The following is a 23,609-nucleotide window of genomic DNA, read 5'->3' on the forward strand; positions in this document are numbered from 1 at the left end:
ATTTTTAAAACTATTTTCCATTTTTTTCATTCTAACTCGAACTTTTTATGCGGTATAAAAATATTTATACAGTATATATTAGAATCATTTATGTCAATATATTTTTTCATTTATCATATTTATAGGATTAAATCAATAACAATGAATTCCTTAATACCGTTAAACATTGTTTTATGATATACATAATGCCGGACTATGAGTTGTTCCATTATACCAAATGAAGCTCTATATTTTGCCTAGGGTTGCATTTACATTGTCCTTTCCTGAGCCGACTCCAAACAGTGTGATAGAACTGGCACATAAATTTACAATAAGATGTTTTTCCCATCATGAGAATTCAATGGTAAGCATACTGTACAGATTCATGTGTCAGTATATTTCATGCATATGTGAATACCACATGTATACCACTTAGTTTTCATTTACAAAAAAATAAGTTTTAATGTTTGCATTAATATCACTCTATGATAGGTAATGTTTGCAAATGGCAACAAGCTAAATATTATTATTATTATTATTATTATTATTATTATTATTATTAGAAGAGCAGAAATGGTGAAAATCTGCTGTTCTGTTCTCTGTATTGGGAACCTTGTACTTTACCTTGAAAGTCTATCACTGTGTGGACTATGAACATGTATCTACATTCACTGTTTGTACATCTATAGTTGTGGCCTACATTAGAAAATCTATTTAATCTTCAATCAACCTTGGCTAAATAAAAAATATGGCAGAAACTAGCTGCTATATATCAATGGGCCATATTTGAGGCCCCCTACAAACAGCTGCAAGTCCTCTAACTGTCCTCAGAAATGTTCTCCCCCGACATTGTCCCTATAGTTAGGATTAACAATTTCAGCCTCTAACTGCATCACGACTGCCTGTAAGCAAATCTATCAAATCAGGCCCCGCCCCTGAGGAAGTGCACACTGTTTTGCATATCTATAAATAGATGTTTACCTCTGTATTGCTTTGTCACTTTGTTACCATATGTTTCCTCTCTTATTAAAGGATCCTGCTTGGCATTATTATTGTTGTATTTTTGACATGAGAAACTCCTTTTAAACAAATGTATGATATCCAAAAAAAAGATTGAAAAATTGAAAACTTACCCCATCTTGTGCTTTTACAATAAGATCATAACTTCCTGGTTCTCCTTCTCTATCGATATCTTGTGATACACAAATACGTCCAGAGTCATGATCAATCCAGAATTTCTGGGACTCCTTAGTGTTGTGAAATCTATCATACAGGGAGTAGTGGATTTCTCCAAAGGAACCGGAGTCCGCATCACAGGCCTTAACCTGGAGAAAGAGGTGAAGTTTATTTATCACAATATATGTCTTTGGATCTTAGCAAATAAAACATTTATGTTCCATATCAGACAATATCCGTTACGTACATATGTGTGAGCAATACATATCCCATAGTAAAAAGTTTATAAAACATTAGGCCACATTCGCACAACAGTATACTGGTCAGTATTTTTCCCCGTTCTTTTGAAGCCAAAACCTACAGAGAAAAATATCTGCACCATCTATATGTTTTGGGCCCACTCATAAGTTTGGTTTACCAACAGTGATACAAAGTATTGATCGAAATACATGAGAATGAGGCCTAACCATAAAATCATTTACAAATATGGATATTTACAAAAGGAGACGTGAGATAAAATAGTGATCACAGAGGATTATATTCTATCAATTTACTAATGAGTCATTAGATTGATGAACATTTTATTACAGCATCCTCCCGGCTTGAAATTGCCCTTTGATTACTGTAATACAGAGGGGGGGGGGGGGGGGGTCACTTAGGAACTGGCCCTAAAGTTCCTCTGCCCTTTATATGATGGTTTTCTTGTTACAAATTTTGCATCAGGGCATTTACATTGTTACAAAACTACACACCCTTGGGCTAAGACAACACGTTGCAGAAAAGCTATTATTTTTTCTTTGTTTTTTGGGGGGGGGGGTTTAAGCCAAAGCCAGAAGGGAGAAGAATAAGAACTTACTTGATATATCCCATTCTTTTCAAGCTAATGCTGGTTTTCACTCAAAAAATATGCTACAAAAACGTATGCAGTGTTTGGCCTTAGCTGCACTTAAATCCAGGATCCCATATTGCCAAGGGGTAGGTTTGACTATAGTAAAAAAAAAAAAGTGCACTGTCACCTGTGAGAAACTTGCTGCTCAAGACCTATAGGGCAGCATTAAGATTTGGGTCAAGGCTCCATAATAATCTGTTTATACTGAAACCACAGTCAAAATGAACAATATTAAGGCTGGGGCCCCACAGGACAGAAATGCCATGATTTGCCCATAGCGGAAATTCTGCAGGAAAAATCGTTACAGTAATGGCAAAGTGGATGAGATTCTAGTGAATCCCATGCCCACTTTGCGGTAAAAACCGCAGTGCGGCCATGACACAATTTCCAAAACTGGCGCGGTTTCGAAAATCACAGCAAGTCAATTATACCTATGAAATGTCGGTGGTTTCCCCATAGGTATAACTGTAACAGAAAGTCTGCGGAGGAAAACTCTACATACTTTCTGTCTAGAACCGCGATACGTTGCCGCCACGTTTTTTCCCGCAGCGCTTTTATGCTGCAGGATGCCCCATGGGGCCTTAGCCTAAAAGGGTTTTTCTCATTAACAGAATAATATTTAAACTTTTCGATTTTGCAAATATAAATAATTGACAATTTTGTAGCATTTAAAGATTTTCTCTAACCGTCTTAGTGGTGAAAGTGGTGATTCTTGACCAGTTGCCAATCAATACAAACATAAATGTAGCTTTCTGTGGTCTGGCACTTGTCAGAAACCCAGCCTTGCTTTGCTTATTGCCTACACAAAAGAAGGCAGGGACACTACATGTGCAAAAAGATAAGGAAATCATGGTTCGGTTTCAGAACATGGAAAGTTCCTGCATTCAAGGATGTACCCATTGACAATGATCAAAACAGAAGACTGCCACCACTAAGATGGTTAGAGAAAATAAAATACAGGGTTAGGCAGGGAGGTATGGATGGTTTGAACAGGGCGCCACGCAAGTTGGCAATAACCTTGGTGGATAAAGAGTGGGGGTATCTGCTCGTCAGGACCCGCCATTTTAGTAGCAATGGAGACGTGGTTGATAGAGCATCGTGTGTTCGTGTAAAACACCTTTATTGAGATGGCCATTCTGTCTTTCAAACACAGAGAAGTTTCCGGAATCATTTCAACGTTGGCTGTCATGGTCGTGTTCCGATATTTGACACGTTAATGTGGGTGAATAACTTTCAGGGTGCATTCACACAGAGGTTTGTGGCGCTTATTTTGCTACAATAACTCGAGTAAAGAATCAGTGCTGAAAAAAAGACTCCCGTTGACTTCAATGGGTTCCATTTTACGCACTGTCCGTTCCCAAAGATGTTCGACTTTTCAAGCGGACAGCAAAACCCGACATGTAGGGAACGGACAGTTAAGGACAGACACGGACTGTAAAAGAACGCACCCGATGTCCATTTAAATCAATGCAAAATGTCACGGACACAGCTAGTGTCCGATGCTAGTGTCCGCACAAGATTTTGAACGGACATTAGGAGCGGACACTAGCTGTCGGACACCGATGGTAGTGTGAACACTCCCTAACTGTTATTTCAAATCATCCATACCTCCCTGCCTAACCATGAAGAATTATAGAATTTATTACATATGAGAGCGGTCAGTTTGCGAGAACCTAGAGCAGAGTACACAACACACATTTATTATATAACCGCATGTAGGTGAAGTTTTCTCCCATATGGCAGTTATAAGCTCTTGTTATCCCGCTATCTTTGTTCCTCTGCATTATAATCCTTATCCTTTAAACACATTAGCTCTAAGGTGATCTCAGGCATCTGTAGTGTTGAAACACATCTTACATACAATATAAAGCTGTCAAAAAAAGATTAAGTCACAACTGCTAAAATCTGTTCTTCCCACCCTAACTGTTAAAATGCCAGAAGATTTTAAGGGAGTGTGTGGTAACACAATAAGTGCAGTCTTTTTCGGATGTAAGGTATTATTTTATAATTAAGGGTCTGTGAGCTTTCAGCACGGTACTAAGAAGCAATAGACCGCTGCTAAAAAATGGTGATGTGAAAAAATCTAGAAATGCATAAAACCACATTGATACTGTACACATAAGCACATATACCGTATGTATACAAGTTGTGTTATGTATCTTGTACAAATCCTAAATTTAAGCTTTTGTTCGGCTGGATATACATACATAGTTTTGTAGACTTGCATTGTCAGTTGTGTTTCTAAGTAATTTTTTGGCCACTGATTCAACGTCTGTTACAAAGCGTGCATTAAGGGTTCGTGCTGCAGCATGTTTTGGACTTTTTTTTCCTATGGGTTTTTCCTGAGACTTCAAAAACACCAGAAAATAATAAATTTTCCAAATGTAACAAAATAGAAAAATGTAACCAAAAGATTAAAATGCTATGAAAAACACTTTGAGGCTAAGTGCCCATAAAGTGAGACACATAAAAAAAAATAATACTATGAAAAAATGTGGTGGATTTCCTCTGTGTACTATCTGTCCCATTATACCTATACGGAAAATGCCAGTGTTTCCGCAGATAAAATAGACATGTTGCAATTTTCAAAATCGCAACTTTTCCGCTGCAGATTTTTTCTGCAATGTGTGAATGGGATTAGCCAGAATCCCATCCACTTTGCCGTTACTGTAAAACGTTGACTTTTTGCAATGTGGATCCCCAGTCTAAAATGTTGAAAAAGTAGTGTGTGAAGGAGTCCTTATAGTCTACAGTTACATTCACAATTGTAATGGTTGTTATGGGAAACAACAAACATGTCAACAGACACAACCTTTCCAGCTTAACTGAGCTAGCTCCTCTAGTGCAGAGGGAGGCAATCCTATTGGTATTTCCACAATGTAACTCAACAGAGTCAGGGGAAGTTCACACAGGGTTTTTTGGACCGGATTTTGATGCGGAGGCCGCCTCAGAATTTGGTCCAAAAAACAGCTAGCTGCGACTGGATGCCTATGCAGTACACCAATATCCAGTTGCGGCATTCTGCTCTGAATTAGGCCCAAATGAATGTGCCTAGTCGGGAAGGAGTGTCACACCACGGATTCTGCAGCGGATTCAGCCACAGAATCGGCGGCAAGACAGGGCAGCTCACTTCGAAAGACGTGAATGGCTCCCATAGAAGTCAATGGGAGCCTTTTTTGGAGCTGGATTCTGTGGCAGATTCCAATCCGATCCAAAAAACCCCATGTGAACTTAGTCTAAGAACTGTGTCTACATCACATACACAACAAGGAATGCTGAAACTTTGTTTTTGTTTTTTTTAATGTAGATTGTGATCCCCACATAGAGCTCACAATGTACATTTTTCCCTATCAGTGTGTCTTTGGAATATGGGATGGAAATCCATGCAAACGCAGGGAGAACATACAAACTCCTTGCAGATGGTTTTATGCCCTTGGCGGGATTTGAACACCAGGACTCCAGCGCTGCAAGGCTGCAGTACTAACCACTGAGCCACCGTGTAGCCCCTGGGTATGCTGAAACTTTGTGAATGCAGCACTGAGGATGTGAATGAAGCCTCACATTACACAGAATAAGTAATACAATGAGTTCACGTTTAATCAATCTTTTACGTAGTTTTATTTTAGTTACACGTTGGGGTATATGTTTAGAATATATGTTTTAAGAATGCTATTGAATATAAGCCCCAAAAGTTTAATCATGTATTTTAATAAACCAGTTCATAAAGAGTTAAGTTTGTTATGAAATTTCCAAAAAATTTGTATTCCACCGAACCTGAATTTTTAGGGTTTACCACCCACAAACCTGTAATATCCTTTGATGTCTCTTCAGACCACAGAGAATATTAAGCAAAGCCCAGGGGAGTTGCGTAAACCTAACAAACAATATTACTCAATTTTCCTGAACTCTGTTGCTGTGCGACGGTGAACCCACAATGGACGCTGCAGCGGAATCCAGGAGAGGGGAGCAAGATTGTCTTTCTAAGCCTTCACTCAGTTTACTCTGGGCCTGGAGAGACCTCAGAGTATAATAACAGCAGTTACAGTTCGGACTAACAGGTTAGGCCTGAAACAAAACTGCAGGATGGATATTTGTGCATCAAATCTTGCAAGGTTACCCAACACTACATCTAAACTGTTGCATGGGTCTGCATGCATTGTATGTTTCAGCCCTTGACAGTGTTAAAGACACATAAAGATTTTGCAAGCTCCACTTCTACTGAAAAGCACGGGTGACTATACTTTCCATTACAGGTAAAAAATTAGCAATTAGTATACCAAAGTATACATGCCAAACGTAAAATGGATTTTTCCTAAATTGAATCATTCTCGACACAACCTGCATTTTTTCTTACAATTTTAGCAGACCAATTATTCTAAAACATCTTGATATAATTTTTTTTATTGATTCAATATTTTAAATCTTAAGCAATAAATAGAAATGAATCCATTAATCCATTAATTCATGTCATTCGCTCTTTTCTGAAAATATCTGTTGGACATTTCCTACACATGTACAAAGTTAGAATATTGTTTTCCAATAAGTCTCCATGAAACCCTGAGGTTGGAACTTGGTTGGGTGTTCCCCGGAACAGAAGCCGTGACTTTTACAATAAGTACATATTTTCAGACTAGACACAAAAAATGAGTATTACTTTTAATGTCTCATTTTTAAAAGTTTTTTTTTTCCCATTTAGAAGTCGGAGTGTCCTAAAGAAGGTAGAAATGGAGAAGTGTCAAATTCTTTCCCACCCAGTTATTATTCCATATACTTAATTTTTAGAGAGACTCAAAAGGAAATCGCATTTTCAAATGGTTACAAGTACCATAAGGAGTTAATGGCATATGTAGCAATAGGTTTCAGTACAATAAGAGCTTTATATTGCAACCACAGGAAAGTAACCCGAACCACAGTATTACAAGCAGCAGAGCTCTCATTAATAGTACCACCCACTCCTACATTAATACCATTGATCTGTTTTATGACACTGGCTTTTCAATGGCAAATGAAGTATGATTTACAGGACTGAACACAATAAAAACACCACAGATGCTTATTCTGGAATACGGATATAGTTCAACTGAATTCTTTATATGAAAACAACACTGACTTTAAATCATGCTATTGAATTCGCTAGAACATCTAGAATCGCCCCGCTGTGCAGCCATAGTCATGAATGGGAGTGTATCATAATCTACAGATGTCTCCTGCATAACTTTCCTCTTGGCTGTCCATGTCTATACAGTGTATGTGTGTTACGAGGTTAAAGGGAATCTGTCACATGGAGAATACAGTCCATTTGGAAGATTAGAAACAGTTGAGCAATGTGATATATAAGTTTGTTGGAAAAGGTATAACCAGTCATTTACTTATTGAGATCTTTGCTCTTTCTATGAAGAGAAGTCAAGTGGGAAGTCTTACTACTGATAGTCTCCTACCTTTATGACTATGCATACAGAGATAGCCATCATTTACTGATAAGTCCAGTGATGACTCCTAAGCATATAAAATAAGAGATGTCAATAGATAAAAGAATGGTTATACTGAATATTTGCCCACAAAATACAAGCAATCTGCTCATCTCCTCCATAGGGAAATTCAGTGTGTTACAGCAGCATGGATAATACAGTAATATATTACAAGAAAGAACACATACAAGCTCATAGCAGATGGAAAATATACTAGGAGTCATAGCAACAGAAGAAAAAGAAGGACTCAGGATCATTTAGTTCTCTGTGCGGAGTGATCTGCTTAGCCTGATGTTGATTATACAGCCTGACTGTGGTGCCCTCTGTGGTCTGCAGACCATTTTACAAGAGACAGGATCCCTTTACCAGGTTATTGCTATATGCTGTTACAAAGTAATATGATAACACCAAATAATCTGCTCTCTATCTTGTGTGTGTCTATCTGTGGCCACCCAGTCATTGTGTTGTTACTTGTAGCCTTCACAAGTTTTATTGTATGTTGTCGTATGGTGTTTAACTGATTTCATGGAGCCCATAACCATATTAAAGATAAGGTATAGGTGGATACATCTGTATGCATTACTATGTTTGTTTTGATACATTTTTGTTTACTGGAGTATAATTTTAGTTATTTGGCTGGCAGCCTGTCTGTGGCAGAATAATACAATGTGTGAAGGCACAGGGATGATAAATGAAGCTTCATTACAGGCTTTGTATATAAATCAGGTGATTTATCAGAGCACAGAATTTCCATATACCAAATAAACTGATGAATATAAAGATGCTAATTCACTCTATAATTTCCCACTTCTAAGACTAATTTTTAATGCTTATTTTAAGGAAAACCTCCTTCTTATCTTCTAAACTGCAAAGAAAAAAAACCCATAAAATTCTTAAATGATGCTCTGGATGCCATTGATGGACTGGATGCCATTGTGCCTTGTAAAATGTAAACAGTAAAAGGTTCTCATGGATCACTGCCCACAGCAAAACATAGTGCCAGTGTCATTGCAGTAAAGTACAGAGGTACAGATGTGCCAGTTACGTAACAGTGCCAGAAAAGTGATCCCAAAGCAGGGCCAAAGGGAGTGCTATAATAACCTTGTCAGTGTCAGCATTACGGGCTCTCAAAAGCTTGGCCTTTATATCATAATTTCCCCATACATGGCGTGTTATTGTTTATACCTGTGCTGAAGTCACAAACTAAAGATCGTTATTTTTTCTTCACTCTCAACCAAAGTGTGTGTGTGGTGTGTGGGGGGGGGGGGGCTAAATTATCATTCTCTCAAAAGTCAGACCGATTCATTAGTATAGGAGCTGAGCTGCAATAGTGCAGTCTGGACACTTGCACAGTGTAAAGAGCTGTCTGTTTCTAACTCCACCCACTGAGAACAGCTGATCGGTGGGGGTTCCAGGTCCCATATTAAGGACAGGTGACTAATATTAGTTCTTGGGTAACCTTTTTATATTACTGTAAACTTTGGGCAACACGGTGGCTCAGTGGTTAGCACTGATACCTTGCAGTCCTGGAGTCCTGGGTTTGAATCCTGCCAGGAACGTCTGCAAGAAGTTTGTATGTTCTCCCCGTGTTTGCTTTGATTTCCTCCGATACTTCAAAGACATACTGATAGGGGAAAAAATGTACATTGAGCCCTTCACAAGGTGACTCACAAGTAGAATTTAGTTGCAAAAGTGGATGTGGTATTCTCAAACCCGTGGCGTTTATAAAAGTTCACAGCTAGATTACCAAATTCCATATAAAAATATTGGACCCAGATTGTTAGTGATTAAATACAATAAACAATTATGCCATTTTCATTTTTGCCAATAAGCGATCTTATTAAATATGGTTTAATATTTTATGGACTATAATGGTTACGGTGATACCAAATATGTCTAAGTAATTATGTTTTGTGGCTGGTTTGTTGTATTTGACTTTCCTGCCATAAAATTTTAATAGTTTGCCATAATAATTTTAATAATATATATATTAAAGGAATTGCAATAGGGGCAGCTAGAAACCCTAGAGGAAGGGGCACGAGAGACAGTGAGCCCTGGTCTGAAACCCCCCACTGTCCCTTCCTGCTTGCCGGTCCTATCCTGGTCGACAAAACCCTTCCTAAATATGTGACACACAAAACGCGAACAAGACAAACAACAACAATAAAGAGTAAGTCAGTAAAAAGTAGTTAGGAGTATTCAAATCAATAAAATGATAAGGGTGCCCATACTTTTGCACCGGTCAAATTTTGGTTTAATGCATATTGCGCATTTTCTGTTAGTACAATAAACCTCATTTCAATCCTGAAATATTACTGTGTCCATCAGTTATTAGCTATATCAAACTGAAATGGCTGTTGCAAACACCAAAATATTTAGAACTAAAAATGATTAAGATTAATAGGGGTGCCCAAACTTTTTCATAGGACTGTATATATGTGTGTGTGTGTGATGTCACAATGCAGTGACTACTAATGAGCCAGCCACTGCATGAAGGTGAAAATTTTATTACAGGTCTCTTCATGTAATGTATGAATACGCATTAGAAACAATCTGTTCTCTATAGACTTTGACATACTACTAACCCTACTTACTAAAAAAAACCAAAAAATATGTCAGAATTACAATCTCAGTTTATAAGTAATGTTTTCACTGTTGCTTTATTGATCAAGTCCTTTACGTAGAAAGGGTTGTTGATGTCATTGAGAATGAGGTAATGGTCATAGTCTACTGTAGATGTAACATGTACCGTGGTCATCTTTTGTCCACAGTATATCAAACAGAGGCCAAACAGCAGGTACCTGAAGACAGGCGGAATAAGTCATATGAGGCTGAATACAGATAATAGGCAGGTTATGAAATAAAGAGTGTATCCGGCTAAAGTGGCCAAAGGATCATTCAGCTGCAGCTTCCACCTTGTAGGTCTAAGTATCATTTGGAATTAGCTGAAGTCCCTTTGGTCAGAGCGACACAGGCAGAAGGCTCTCTTCTTGGCTGTGTGCCTGTGCAACAGACTTACAGCAAAAGGGTTTCATTAAGATTGTAAAACAAACATAAATCTCATTGGCTCCATTTAAACCTCACAGATGCGGATCAGGGCATCTGACATTTCACAGAAGACAGTGTTTTTACAGGCTAGAATAACAGCCATTGTGGATAGCTTGCATTTGTTCAGCATTCTGTTTCTATAATAGATAGTATACTTGCTTTGTATTCATCACATGCGTTTTCAGGTCAGTTTTGCCTATATGTACTACATAGATGCTATTTTATTCATATGCATGTCAGATACAAAATTGGGCTAGGTCCTCACTATTATACCCTAGTCTCCATAAGAACACACACATAGAAATAAGAGAATATGTTTACGGAGAAGCTTTAAACTCCTTGCCTGGACTTGAATTCAAGCCTCAGACCCTTGTTACTGAAAGGTAATATAGCTATCGACAGAGCCACCATGTTGCCCAATTATTTTTTGATATTATATCAAATTACAAAGCATAAAGCAAAAAGATTTTGGATATTTACTTATATAGAATTTTTTCCTCTCCCCATTACTAGAGCATTTGTCTACAGTAGTATAATTTAGAAAGGACCTGTCACCACCCCTGAAAAATCCATTGACATTCATCATATGATGGACACTGTCTTCCTGAGCATTTTGTTTATTCAAATCTTAGCCATTCCAAAGATATAAGCCTTTTTAATGGTCATGCAAATTGGGTGTACTAACCACACGGGCGGTAACATTGCATGACATGCAGCACACGGAACCCGTTTTAAATCCCAGTGTTACTGCCTCTTTGGCTAGAATACCGTAATTTGCATAATCTCTAAAACTCCTTATATCTTAGGAATAGCTGAACGGATTTGGAGAAACAATGCACCAGAATGCTCAGGATGACAGCACCTATCAGATGATGTACAGTATGTCATTGGGCTTTTCAGACTTGATGGCAGGTCCACTCTAACTAAATAGTACAATACATTTTCTTTTACTAGGATCTCACTTGGCAATGCCCACTGTTGCTGATTCTTATACAAGTACTGTACAGTACACAGGAACATTTATGTCAGGTTAAAATTTGAGTTTTAAGAAACTTGAATCTCTAAACTGTAACAATGAAATCAGCCAAAAAAATGTTGTCAAGAGAATTTTCACCCACTTCAGTTTTTTTTTGGCATGACTACGACTCTACTGCTGCCTCTGTCTCAATCTGTTCTGCTGTACTTTGTGGCAGTTCAGGATTTGGAAGACATAAGAATATAGACTGAGCGGCTTTAGTATTGGTTGGAATATTAGATAATACATACAGATATTACATATCTCCTACGAGTTCAGTTACAATTTATTGGTTCTGAGAAAAACAAAAAAATGACAATAGATGAATTTGGTGAGGTTTTCTTCTTCTCTCAGAGGTACCAACTGTGAGGCAGATTAGTGATTCTATACAGAATCAAAATGGTGGTGAGGTGAGCAAATCAATTGGCCTGTTTTATAGTTTTGTCAGGTTGCTGGTCCAACTCAACTGACTATTTTTTTCTTATAAATTCACCAAAAGTGAATCCCAAACATTGTAAATGGTGAGGTGCACATAGATGCTTATAAAGGGTTAATCTAACTTTTTCACCACAACCACACTGAGGTAAATTAATTGGCCATAGTAAATAGTTTAATACTTAACCAGGTCTCTGGGAGCCCCAATTATTACCTTTGTAGGATACATCAGGGTGGCGGAGGTCTATGTCTACTGTCTTCCCTGCTGCCAACCCAGATGTATGTGATATCACTGAATCCTGGAGCTGTGCTCCAGGCGTAGGCCATAGAGTACAGCAGAGTCAGTCATGTGATTACCATAGGCCATAGAGTATAGTGGAATCAGTCATGTGATTGATACAGGTCATAGAGTACAGCAGAGTCAGTCATGTGATGGCTATTAGGATAGCCCCATGGTGGGACTATTAAAGTGTTATCTTATATTGTCTTAGACAGCCATTATCAGTGATTTGCCAAATCACGGTGTCAGGAGCGGGTGCATGGCTGTGAATATACGTGTTATATATATATATATATATATATATATATATATATATATATATATACATATATACAGTATACACTCACCGGCCACTTTATTAGGTACACCATGCTAGTAACGGGTTGGACCCCCTTTTGCCTTCAGAACTGCCTCAACTCTTCGTGGCATAGATTCAACAAGGTGCTGGAAGCATTCCTCAGAGATTTTGGTCCATATTGACATGATGGCATCACACAGTTGCTGCAGATTTGTCGGCTGCACATCCATGATGCGAATCTCCCGTTCCACCACATCCCAAAGATGCTCTATTGGATTGAGATCTGGTGACTGTGGAGGCCATTGGAGTACAGTGAACTCATTGTCATGTTCAAGAAACCAGTCTGAGATGATTCCAGCTTTATGACATGGCGCATTATCCTGCTGAAAGTAGCCATCAGATGTTGGGTACATTGTGGTCATAAAGGGATGGACATGTTCAGCAACAATACTCAGGTAGGCTTTGGCGTTGCAACGATGCTCAATTGGTACCAAGGGTCCCAAAGAGTGCCAAGAAAATATTCCCCACACCATGACACCACCACCACCAGCCTGAACCGTTGATACAAGGCAGGATGGATCCATGCTTTCATGTTGTTGACGCCAAATTCTGACCCTACCATCCAAATGTCGCAGCAGAAATCGAGACTCATCAGACCAGGCAACGTTTTTCCAATCTTCAATTGTCCAATTTCGATGAGCTTGTGCAAATTGTAGCCTGTTTCCTGTTCTTAGCTGAAAGGAGTGGCACCCGGTGTGGTCTTCTGCTGCTGTAGCCCATCTGCCTCAAAGTTCGACGTACTGTGCGTTCAGAGATGCTCTTCTGGCTACCTTGGTTGTAACGGGTGGCTATTTGAGTCACTGTTGCCTTTCTATCAGCTCGAACCAGTCTGGCCATTCTCCTCTGACCTCTGGCATCAACAACGCATTTCCGCCCACAGAACTGCCGCTCACTGGATGTTTTTTCTTTTTCGGACCATTCTCTGTAAACCCTAGAGATGGTTGTGCATGAAAATCCCGGTAGATCAGCAGTTTCTGAAATACTCAGACCAGCCCTTCTGGCACCAACAACCATGCCACGTTCAAAGGCACTCAAATCACCTTTCTTCCCCATACTGATGCTCGGTTTGAACTGCAGGAGATTGTCTTGACCATGTCTACATGCCTAAATGCACTGAGTTGCCACCATGTGATTGGCTGATTAGAAATTAAGTGTTAACGAGCAGTTGGACAGGTGTACCTAATAAAGTGGCCGGTGAGTGTATATATACAGTACAGACCAAAAGTTTGGACACACCTCCTCATTCAAAGAGATTTCTGTATTTTCATGACTATGAAAATTGTAGATTCACACTGAAGGCATCAAAACTATGAATTAACACATGTTCAATTATATACTTAAAAAAATGTGAAACAACTGAAAATGTCTTATATTCTAGGTTCTTCAAAGTAGCCACCTTTTGCTTTGATTCCTGCTTTGCACACTCTTGGCGAGCTTCAAGAGGTAGTCACCTGAAATGGTCTTCCAACAGTCTTGAAGGAGTTCCCAGAGATGCTCAGCACTTGTTGGCCCTTTTGCTTTCACTCTATGGTCCAGCTCACCCCAAACCATCTTGATTGGGTTCAGGTCTGGTGACTGTGGAGGCCAGGTCATCTAGCACCCCATCACTCTCCTTCTTGGTCAAATAGCCCTTACACAGCCTGGAGGTGTATTTGGGGTCATTATCCTGTTGAAAAATAAATGATGGTCCAACTAAACGCAAACTGGATGGAATTGCATGTCGCTGCAAGATGCTGTGGTAGCCATGCTGGTTCAGTCTGCCTTCAATTTTGAATAAATCCCCAACAGTGTCACCTACAAAGCACCCCCACACCATCATACCTCCTCCATGCTTCATGGTGGGAACCAGGCATGTAGAGTCCATCCGTTCACCTTTTCTGCGTTGCACAAAGACACGGTGGTTGGAACCAAAGATCTCAAATTTGGACTCGTCAGACCAAAGCACAGATTTCTACTGGTCTAATGTCCATTCCTTGTGTTCTTTAGCCCAAACAAGTCTCTTCTACTTGTTGCCTGTCCTTAGCAGTGGTTTTCTAGCAGCTATTTTACCATGAAGGCCTCCTGCACAAAGTCTCCTCTTAACAGTTGTTGTAGAGATGTGTCTGCTGCTAGAACTCTGTGTGGCATTGACCTGGTCTCTAATCTGAGCTGCTGTTAACCTGCGATTTCTGAGGCTGGTGAATTGGATGAACGTATCCTCCGCAGCAGAGGTGACTCTTGGTCTTCCTCTCCTGGGGTGCTCCTCATGTGAGCCAGTTTCTTTGTAGTGCTTGATAATTTTTGCAACTGCACTTGGGGACACTTTCAAACTTTTCCCAATTTTTCGGACTGACTGACCTTCATTTCTTAAAATAATGATGGCCAATCATTTTTCTTTACTTAGAGGCATTTTTCTTGCCATAACACATATTCTAACAGTCTATTCAGTAGGACTATCAGCTGTGTATCCACCTGACATCTGCACAACACAACTGATGGTCCCAACCCCATTTATAAAGCAAGAAATCCCACTTATTAAACCTGACAGGGCACACCTGTGAAGTGAAAACCATTTCAGGTGACTACTAGAGATGAGCGAACACTAAAATGTTCGAGGTTCGAAATTCGATTCGAACAGCCGCTCACTGTTCGAGTGTTCGAATGGGTTTCGAACCCCATTATAGTCTATGGGGAACATAAACTCGTTAAGGGGGAAACCCAAATTCGTGTCTGGAGGGTCACCAAGTCCACTATGACACCCCAGGAAATGATACCAACACCCTGGAATGACACTGGGACAGCAGGGGAAGCATGTCTGGGGGCATAAAAGTCACTTTATTTCATGGAAATCCCTGTCAGTTTGCGATTTTCGCAAGCTAACTTTTCCCCATAGAAATGCATTGGCCAGTGCTGATTGGCCAGAGTACGGAACTCGACCAATCAGCGCTGGCTCTGCTGGAGGAGGCGGAGTCTAAGATCGCTCCACACCAGTCTCCATTCAGGTCCGACCTTAGACTCCGCCTCCTCCGGCAGAGCCAGCGCTGATTGGCCGAAGGCTGGCCAATGCATTCCTATGCGAATGCAGACTTAGCAGTGCTGAGTCAGTTTTGCTCAACTACACATCTGATGCACACTCGGCACTGCTACATCAGATGTAGCAATCTGATGTAGCAGAGCCGAGGGTGCACTAGAACCCTTGTGCAAACTCAGTTCACGCTAATAGAATGCATTGGCCAGCGCTGATTGGCCAATGCATTCTATTAGCCCGATGAAGTAGAGCTGAATGTGTGTGCTAAGCACACACATTCAGCACTGCTTCATCACGCCAATACAATGCATTAGCCAGTGCTGATTGGCCAGAGTACGGAATTCGGCCAATCAGCGCTGGCCAATGCATTCTATTAGCCCGATGAAGTAGAGCTGAATGTGTGTGCTAAGCACACACATTCAGCACTGCTTCATCACGCCAATACAATGCATTAGCCAGTGCTGATTGGCCAGAGTACGGAATTCGGCCAATCAGCGCTGGCTCTGCTGGAGGAGGCGGAGTCTAAGGTCGGACCTGAATGGAGACTGGTGTGGAGCGATCTTAGACTCCGCCTCCTCCAGCAGAGCCAGCGCTGATTGGCCGAATTCCGTACTCTGGCCAATCAGCGCTGGCCAATGCATTCTATTAGCCCGATGAAGTAGAGCTGAATGTGTGTGCTAAGCACACACATTCAGCACTGCTTCATCACGCCAATACAATGCATTAGCCAGTGCTGATTGGCCAGAGTACGGAAATCGGCCAATCAGCGCTGGCTCTGCTGGAGGAGGCGGAGTCTAAGATCGCTCCACACCAGTCTCCATTCAGGTCCGACCTTAGACTCCGCTTCCTCCGGCAGAGCCAGCGCTGATTGGCCGAAGGCTGGCCAATGCATTCCTATGCGAATGCAGACTTAGCAGTGCTGAGTCAGTTTTGCTCAACTACACATCTGATGCACACTCAGCACTGCTACATCAGATGTAGCAATCTGATGTAGCAGAGCCGAGGGTGCACTAGAACCCCTGTGCAAACTCAGTTCACGCTAATAGAATGCATTGGCCAGCGCTGATTGGCCAATGCATTCTATTAGCCCGATGAAGTAGAGCTGAATGTGTGTGCTAAGCACACTCATTCAGCACTGCTTCATCACGCCAATACAATGCATTAGCCAGTGCTGATTGGCCAGAGTACGGAATTCGGCCAATCAGCGCTGGCTCTGCTGGAGGAGGCGGAGTCTAAGGTCGGACCTGAATGGAGACTGGTGTGGAGCGATCTTAGACTCCGCCTCCTCCAGCAGAGCCAGCGCTGATTGGCCGAATTCCGTACTCTGGCCAATCAGCACTGGCTAATGCATTGTATTGGCGTGATGAAGCAGTGCTGAATGTGTGTGCTTAGCACACACATTCAGCTCTACTTCATCGGGCTAATAGAATGCATTGGCCAGCGCTGATTGGCCGAATTCCGTACTCTGGCCAATCAGTGCTGGCCAATGCATTCTATTAGCTTGATGAAGCAGAGTGTGCACAAGGGTTCAAGCGCACCCTCGGCTCTGATGTAGCAGAGCCGAGGCTGCACAAGGGTTCAAGCGCACCCTCGGCTCTGATGTAGGAGAGCCGAGGGTGCACTTGAACCCTTGTGCACCCTCAGCTCTGCTACATCAGAGCCGAGGGTGCGCTTGAACCCTTGTGCACACTCTGCTTCATCAAGCTAATAGAATGCATTGGCCAGCGCTGATTGGCCAATGTATTCTATTAGCCTGATGAAGTAGAGCTGAATGTGTGTGCTAAGCACACACATTCAGCTCTACTTCATCGGGCTAATAGAATGCATTGGCCAGCGCTGATTGGCCAGAGTACGGAACTCGACCAATCAGCGCTGGCTCTGCTGGAGGAGGCGGAGTCTAAGATCGCTCCACACCAGTCTCCATTCAGGTCCGACCTTAGACTCCGCCTCCTCCAGCAGAGCCAGCGCTGATTGGCCGAATTCCGTACTCTGGCCAATCAGCACTGGCTAATGCATTGTATTGGCGTGATGAAGCAGTGCTGAATGTGTGTGCTTAGCACACACATTCAGCTCTACTTCATCGGGCTAATAGAATGCATTGGCCAGCGCTGATTGGCCGAATTCCGTACTCTGGCCAATCAGCACTGGCTAATGCATTGTATTGGCGTGATGAAGCAGTGCTGAATGTGTGTGCTTAGCACACACATTCAGCTCTACTTCATCGGGCTAATAGAATGCATTGGCCAATCAGCGCTGGCCAATGCATTCTATTAGCGTGAACTGAGTTTGCACAGGGGTTCTAGTGCACCCTCGGCTCTGCTACATCAGATTGCTACATCTGATGTAGCAGTGCCGAGTGTGCATCAGATGTGTAGTTGAGCAAAACTGACTCAGCACTGCTAAGTCTCTGCATTCGCATAGGAATGCATTGGCCAGCCTTCGGCCAATCAGCGCTGGCTCTGCCGGAGGAGGCGGAGTCTAAGGTCGGACCTGAATGGAGACTGGTGTGGAGCGATCTTAGACTCCGCCTCCTCCAGCAGAGCCAGCGCTGATTGGTCGAGTTCCGTACTCTGGCCAATCAGCGCTGGCCAATGCATTCTATTAGCCCGATGAAGTAGAGCTGAATGTGTGTGCTTAGCACACACATTCAGCTCTACTTCATCAGGCTAATAGAATACATTGGCCAATCAGCGCTGGCCAATGCATTCTATTAGCTTGATGAAGCAGAGTGTGCACAAGGGTTCAAGCGCACCCTCGGCTCTGATGTAGCAGAGCTGAGGGTGCACAAGGGTTCAAGTGCACCCTCGGCTCTCCTACATCAGAGCCGAGGGTGCGCTTGAACCCTTGTGCAGCCTCGGCTCTGCTACATCAGAGCCGAGGGTGCGCTTGAACCCTTGTGCACACTCTGCTTCATCAAGCTAATAGAATGCATTGGCCAGCACTGATTGGCCAGAGTACGGAATTCGGCCAATCAGCGCTGGCCAATGCATCCCTATGGGAAAAAGTTTATCTCACAAAAATCACAATTACACACCCTATAGAGCCCCAAAAAGTTATTTTTAATAACATTCCCCCCTAAATAAAGGTTATCCCTAGCTATCCCTGCCTGTACAGCTATCCCTGTCTCATAGTCACAAAGTTCACATTCTCATATGACCCGGATTTGAAATCCACTATTCGTCTAAAATGGAGGTCACCTGATTTCGGCAGCCAATGACTTTTTCCAATTTTTTTCAATGCCCCCGGTGTCTTAGTTCCTGTCCCACCTCCCCTGCGCTGTTATTGGTGCAAAAAAGGCGCCAGGGAAGGTGGGAGGGGAATCGAATTTTGGCGCACTTTACCACGTGGTGTTCGATTCGATTCGAACATGGCGAACACCCTGATATCCGATCGAACATGTGTTCGATAGAACACTGTTCGCTCATCTCTAGTGACTACCTCTTGAAGCTCATCAAGAGAATGCCAAGAGTGTGCAAAGCAGTAATCAAAGCAAGAGGTGGCTACTTTGAAGAACCTAGAATATAAGACATATTTTCAGGTGTTTCACACTTTTTTGTTAAGTATATCATTCCACATGTGTTAATTCATAGTTTTGATGCCTTCAGTGTGAATCTACAATTATCATAGCCATGAAAATGCAGAAAACTTTTTGTATGAGAAGGTGTGTCCAAACTTTTGGTCTGTACTATATATATATATATATATATATATATATATATATATATATATATATATGTATTTTTTTTTAAAGAAATATTGGAGCAAATTAATCACAAACGGTAAGGCCCTCGTGTAGCACAAGGCACTTTCTTGCGCTAAATGTGTAGCTCAAGCCCTAATCCACACCTCACCATCCCAATTCTGCGAATATGGTACAGTGCAGGGCAGGGATCTTAATAAAATTTAAAGAAATGAATTCAGAGAATAATTGAAGGTAAGTATTTTTTTCTTTGCAAGCATATTTGTTTTGAAAGAGGGCATCTTAGGTGAGCATATACGTTTTGTTTTTTTTGTTTAAATTGACTTATGCATTGAGCAATACAATACTATAGTTGTATAGAAATAAGTCTTTCTTGATGAAAATTGTAAAAACATGCAAAAGCTTGAATAAATACCTTAATTAGAACGCTTCTGAAACATTCACAGACTAAATTAGAAAAAAATACATTTGGGTAACATCTGTGCTAAACTACCAGACTGATTGAGCAACTGTTATAAAAAGCCCACTTACAAATAAAAAACAAGAAGAAGGCAAGTAAACATTAAAATATTAAGTCACCGCAAAGGACAATCAGGACCACAGTGACTTCCATCATTAATTCCAGTGCAAGTTCAAAGGAAGCTTTTCCTAATTATATCTGTACTGCCGCCAAGTCATTTGTGGCAAAAACAGTATACTGTATATATATATATATATATATATATATATATATATATATATATATATATATATATATATATCCACAATCTGTATCTATCTATATAATTATGTATGTAGTATATAAAATATTTACTCTTAAAGTGACAGTATCAATAAAATAACAGTGTATAGTGTATATGCTAAACCTTACTAGAAGTATGTGGTATAGCTGTAGATTGCTTATTTACTGAGACTTCACACCAATATATACACAAGTGATCAATGTATGTTTCCAGCTGCTCAAATTAAAGTTTCCTCGACTTTCTTGAAAATTAATGAGCAGGAATTCTTAACAGCTGCTAAGGAAGTTTATATTCTGTAATCAATGATCGTCTGAAAATTGTGAAAGAAACCAAATACATTTGTTATGAGATTATATATAGAAGTATATATATATATATATATATATATATATATATATATATACATACGATCTACACACTTACCTTCTAATTATTGAATTCAGGTGTTCCATTCAGTCTCATTGCCACAGGTATATAAAAATATAGCACCTGGCAATGCGGTCTGTCTAAGGTCGGCTGCAGACGACAGTGGCCGTGTTCAGTGTGCTATCTGTGTATTTCATGGATAGCACACTGACCCTTTCTTTTCTATGGGCCTGTACACATGACCATAAAGTTCATGGTCCCACGTGTTGGCCAACAATCCAGGCCGCAAAATATAGAACAGGTCCAATTCCTACCCTATTTTGCGGCCCTTTCTTCAGTGGCTCCTATTCATTTAATGAAAGGAACCGCGGCCCGTGCACAGGTGGCTCACAGGGGACATCCGCGTTTCCCCCATGTGCCGCCCGTGCTTTAATTCACGAGAGGCCGGTTGCACACAGTCGTCTGCAACCGGCCTAGGGCTCGGGGCATAGTACTTTTTTAAATTTAGCACTGCATGCTTCTTTTTTTTTATTGCAGTAAGACCTAGCACAACTTACCATACATTTCACCTGAAAGCTAATGGCCATTGAATTGAAAAGATTTGGTTTAGGGGCATAATAAAGAGAATTACTATGAAACACATACACATACATTAGGTATCCCTGTGTCTGAAAGTGCCCAGTCTACTGAATATAGGGGATCTGCAGTGCTCCTGTTCTATCGGGAAGGGGTTAATAGCCAGACTGAATTCCAAGCGGGGGAAAAAAAAAAAACAGTCCTCAAGCTCAGGGAAGGGGCAGACAGACAACCAAAACACCCCCTCCCCTTCCCCTTTCCCAGAGTCTACTGCACCCAAAAACTACGACCTTTTTAATTTTTAAATTTTTCCAGTAGCTGCTGCATTTCCCCCCTAGGCTTATACTCAAGTCAATAAGTTTTCCCAGTTTTTTGTGGTAAAATTAGGGGCATCGGCTTATATTCGGGTCAGCTTATACTCAAGTATATACAGTAACTTTTTTTTTTTCACCTTCCCCAGCCTCATATTAAAAATGTGGTTATCCTTGACAACCCCTTTAAGGCTTCATTGTCTGAGTATACGTACACCAATTGCTTGATAGTAATCTTACATCTCACTGGTAGTTTAGTAGGTTGTACTTGATAGGATAGGAGTGTCTGAGGGGGCATTCACATGATGTTATGCAGTGTTGATTCTGACACGTAAACTCGTGTCAGAATCAGTGCTGCAAAACAGAATCCCATTGACTTCAATGGGTTCTGTTTAGCGCACGTAACACATTGAAATCAATGGGAGGCTTTTTAACCCATTGATTTAAAGTGATACATATGCTAAACGCAACCCATTGAAGTGAATGGGATTCTGTTTTGCAGCACTGATTCTGACACGAGTTTACGTGTCAGAATTAACGCCTCGTTACATCGTGTGAATGCCCCCTTAGACTTTATGTAGGCACTGTAGCCAAGCTTCAGTCTCAGATCTTAGTTCAATCCTAGAGTTCCCACTGCTTTTTTTTTTTTTTTTTTTTTTTTTAGCTGTTTTTGATATTCTCTGCCTCAAAAACAACTCTAAAAATGCCTGAAATTTTCTCTCACTGATATCAGTCAGCTAGATTCTTTTTTTCAGAGATAGCTTATTAAAAAACCAAAGTGTCCTATCTTAGGCTAAGCCCCACATAACAGGCTGCAGCAAAAAAGCGCTGCAAAACATTCTGTGCAAAAATGGACACAGCATGTCAATTACACCTATGGTTTCCCTATAAAGTTTTTCCAATATACTGTATTTTCTGTATCAATTCTTCACAGTTTTCTAGATTGCTGCTCGCTGTCATTCATTTAGCAGCATGTCAATTATACCTAGGGAAACACTGGCAGTTTCACTATAGGTATAATTGAAACAGAAAATCTGCAGAGGAAACCTCTGCAAACTTTCTGTCTAAAGCATTGAGGGAAGAACCATGAAGCGTTGCGTCATGGCTTTTCCCGTAGCGCTTTTTTGCTGCGGGACACCACGTGGACTTAAAGTGAACTAGTGTCAGAACCTAAACTGGGAGCCCACCATGCAGACCATTTTACTTGTGATCTTCTTGTGCTAGAATTTCATGCTGCCCATGGTTAGGGGAGCTGAATCTACTGACGGGTTCCCTTGAACTGAAATTCATGCAAGGAGACTTGGCATAATGAGCTGTATATTACTAATGTGTTATGGGCTCAACGACAATTTACATTCATCAGAATACTGTACATCAAAGTTCTAAGAAAATAGCGACTCCAACAAAGACTGAATCATCTCTAATTGATTCTTCTGTGCTTCCTCAGAACACAGAACCAGACAGGGATCAGTCAGAGAAACTACAGTAGTCTGACTAATGCTTTGCTAAGAAAATAAATATTAATTGGTGGTCTGAGCTCAATCTACTATTTCCGATATTAAGTAACGTAGAGAGCCGTCACTAACTATACTGCATTGCTAGATAGTAATCACTTCTAAATTAGTTAGGAAATGTGGAATGTAAATGAGTAGGTTTCTCATTCATTAAAATGTTTACATTTGCAGAAAATTTGGTTTATTATTGTGGTTAAGAATGAGAAAAAATTTACTATGACTTAACATTCCAAAAAAGTCACAGAGAATTAATGCAATATGATAAATTAGTGGTGGATTAGTAGTCTCCAACTGGCTCCACATAATGATGATAATAATAATATTAATAATACATATAAAGTAAAGCTTTGTCCTATACGGGATGACATATTTATTATAACTTATGCCAGTTCTCTTCCTGAGTTATAATGGAAATCTACACTAGTTCCTAAGTGGCATAGATCTCCATTTAGGTGCATGCGCGTGCGACTGATTTATGAAGAGGCCAGGGCTCTGTGCTAGTCAGGGCCTTTATTAAGATTGTTATATAACATAGCAGTCCTAATAAATCTGACCCGGTGTGCTACAAGTTACTCATCTTTTCTTAAACATGATTTAATTATATGTTATCACAAAGTGACATGCTTAAAAACCTATGTCTAGCTGTGACCACCAGGTGATCGAGGGTGAACTGCAGCCATTCAAGGTTTTTGCTCAAATGTTGCGATATTGCATTCAACTGGTTTTATGACAAGTTTAAGTATT

The 23,609-nt window shown here is 40.7% G+C and overlaps 1 protein-coding gene across 1 annotated transcript in view; it reads right to left on the reverse strand.

The window, feature by feature from the left end:
• The window catches only part of DCHS2 (dachsous cadherin-related 2), a 198,875-nt gene that overhangs the window by 98,971 nt on the left and 76,295 nt on the right, over positions 1-23,609 (reverse strand). Inside the window, exon 2 of the mRNA XM_075287847.1 lies at positions 1,113-1,304. Within this exon, the coding sequence (XP_075143948.1) occupies positions 1,113-1,304 (192 nt within the window). The remainder of the gene's footprint in view (positions 1-1,112; positions 1,305-23,609) is intronic.

This window comes from Leptodactylus fuscus, chromosome 1, assembly GCF_031893055.1.
Source record: "Leptodactylus fuscus isolate aLepFus1 chromosome 1, aLepFus1.hap2, whole genome shotgun sequence".
NCBI lineage: Eukaryota > Metazoa > Chordata > Amphibia > Anura > Leptodactylidae > Leptodactylus > Leptodactylus fuscus.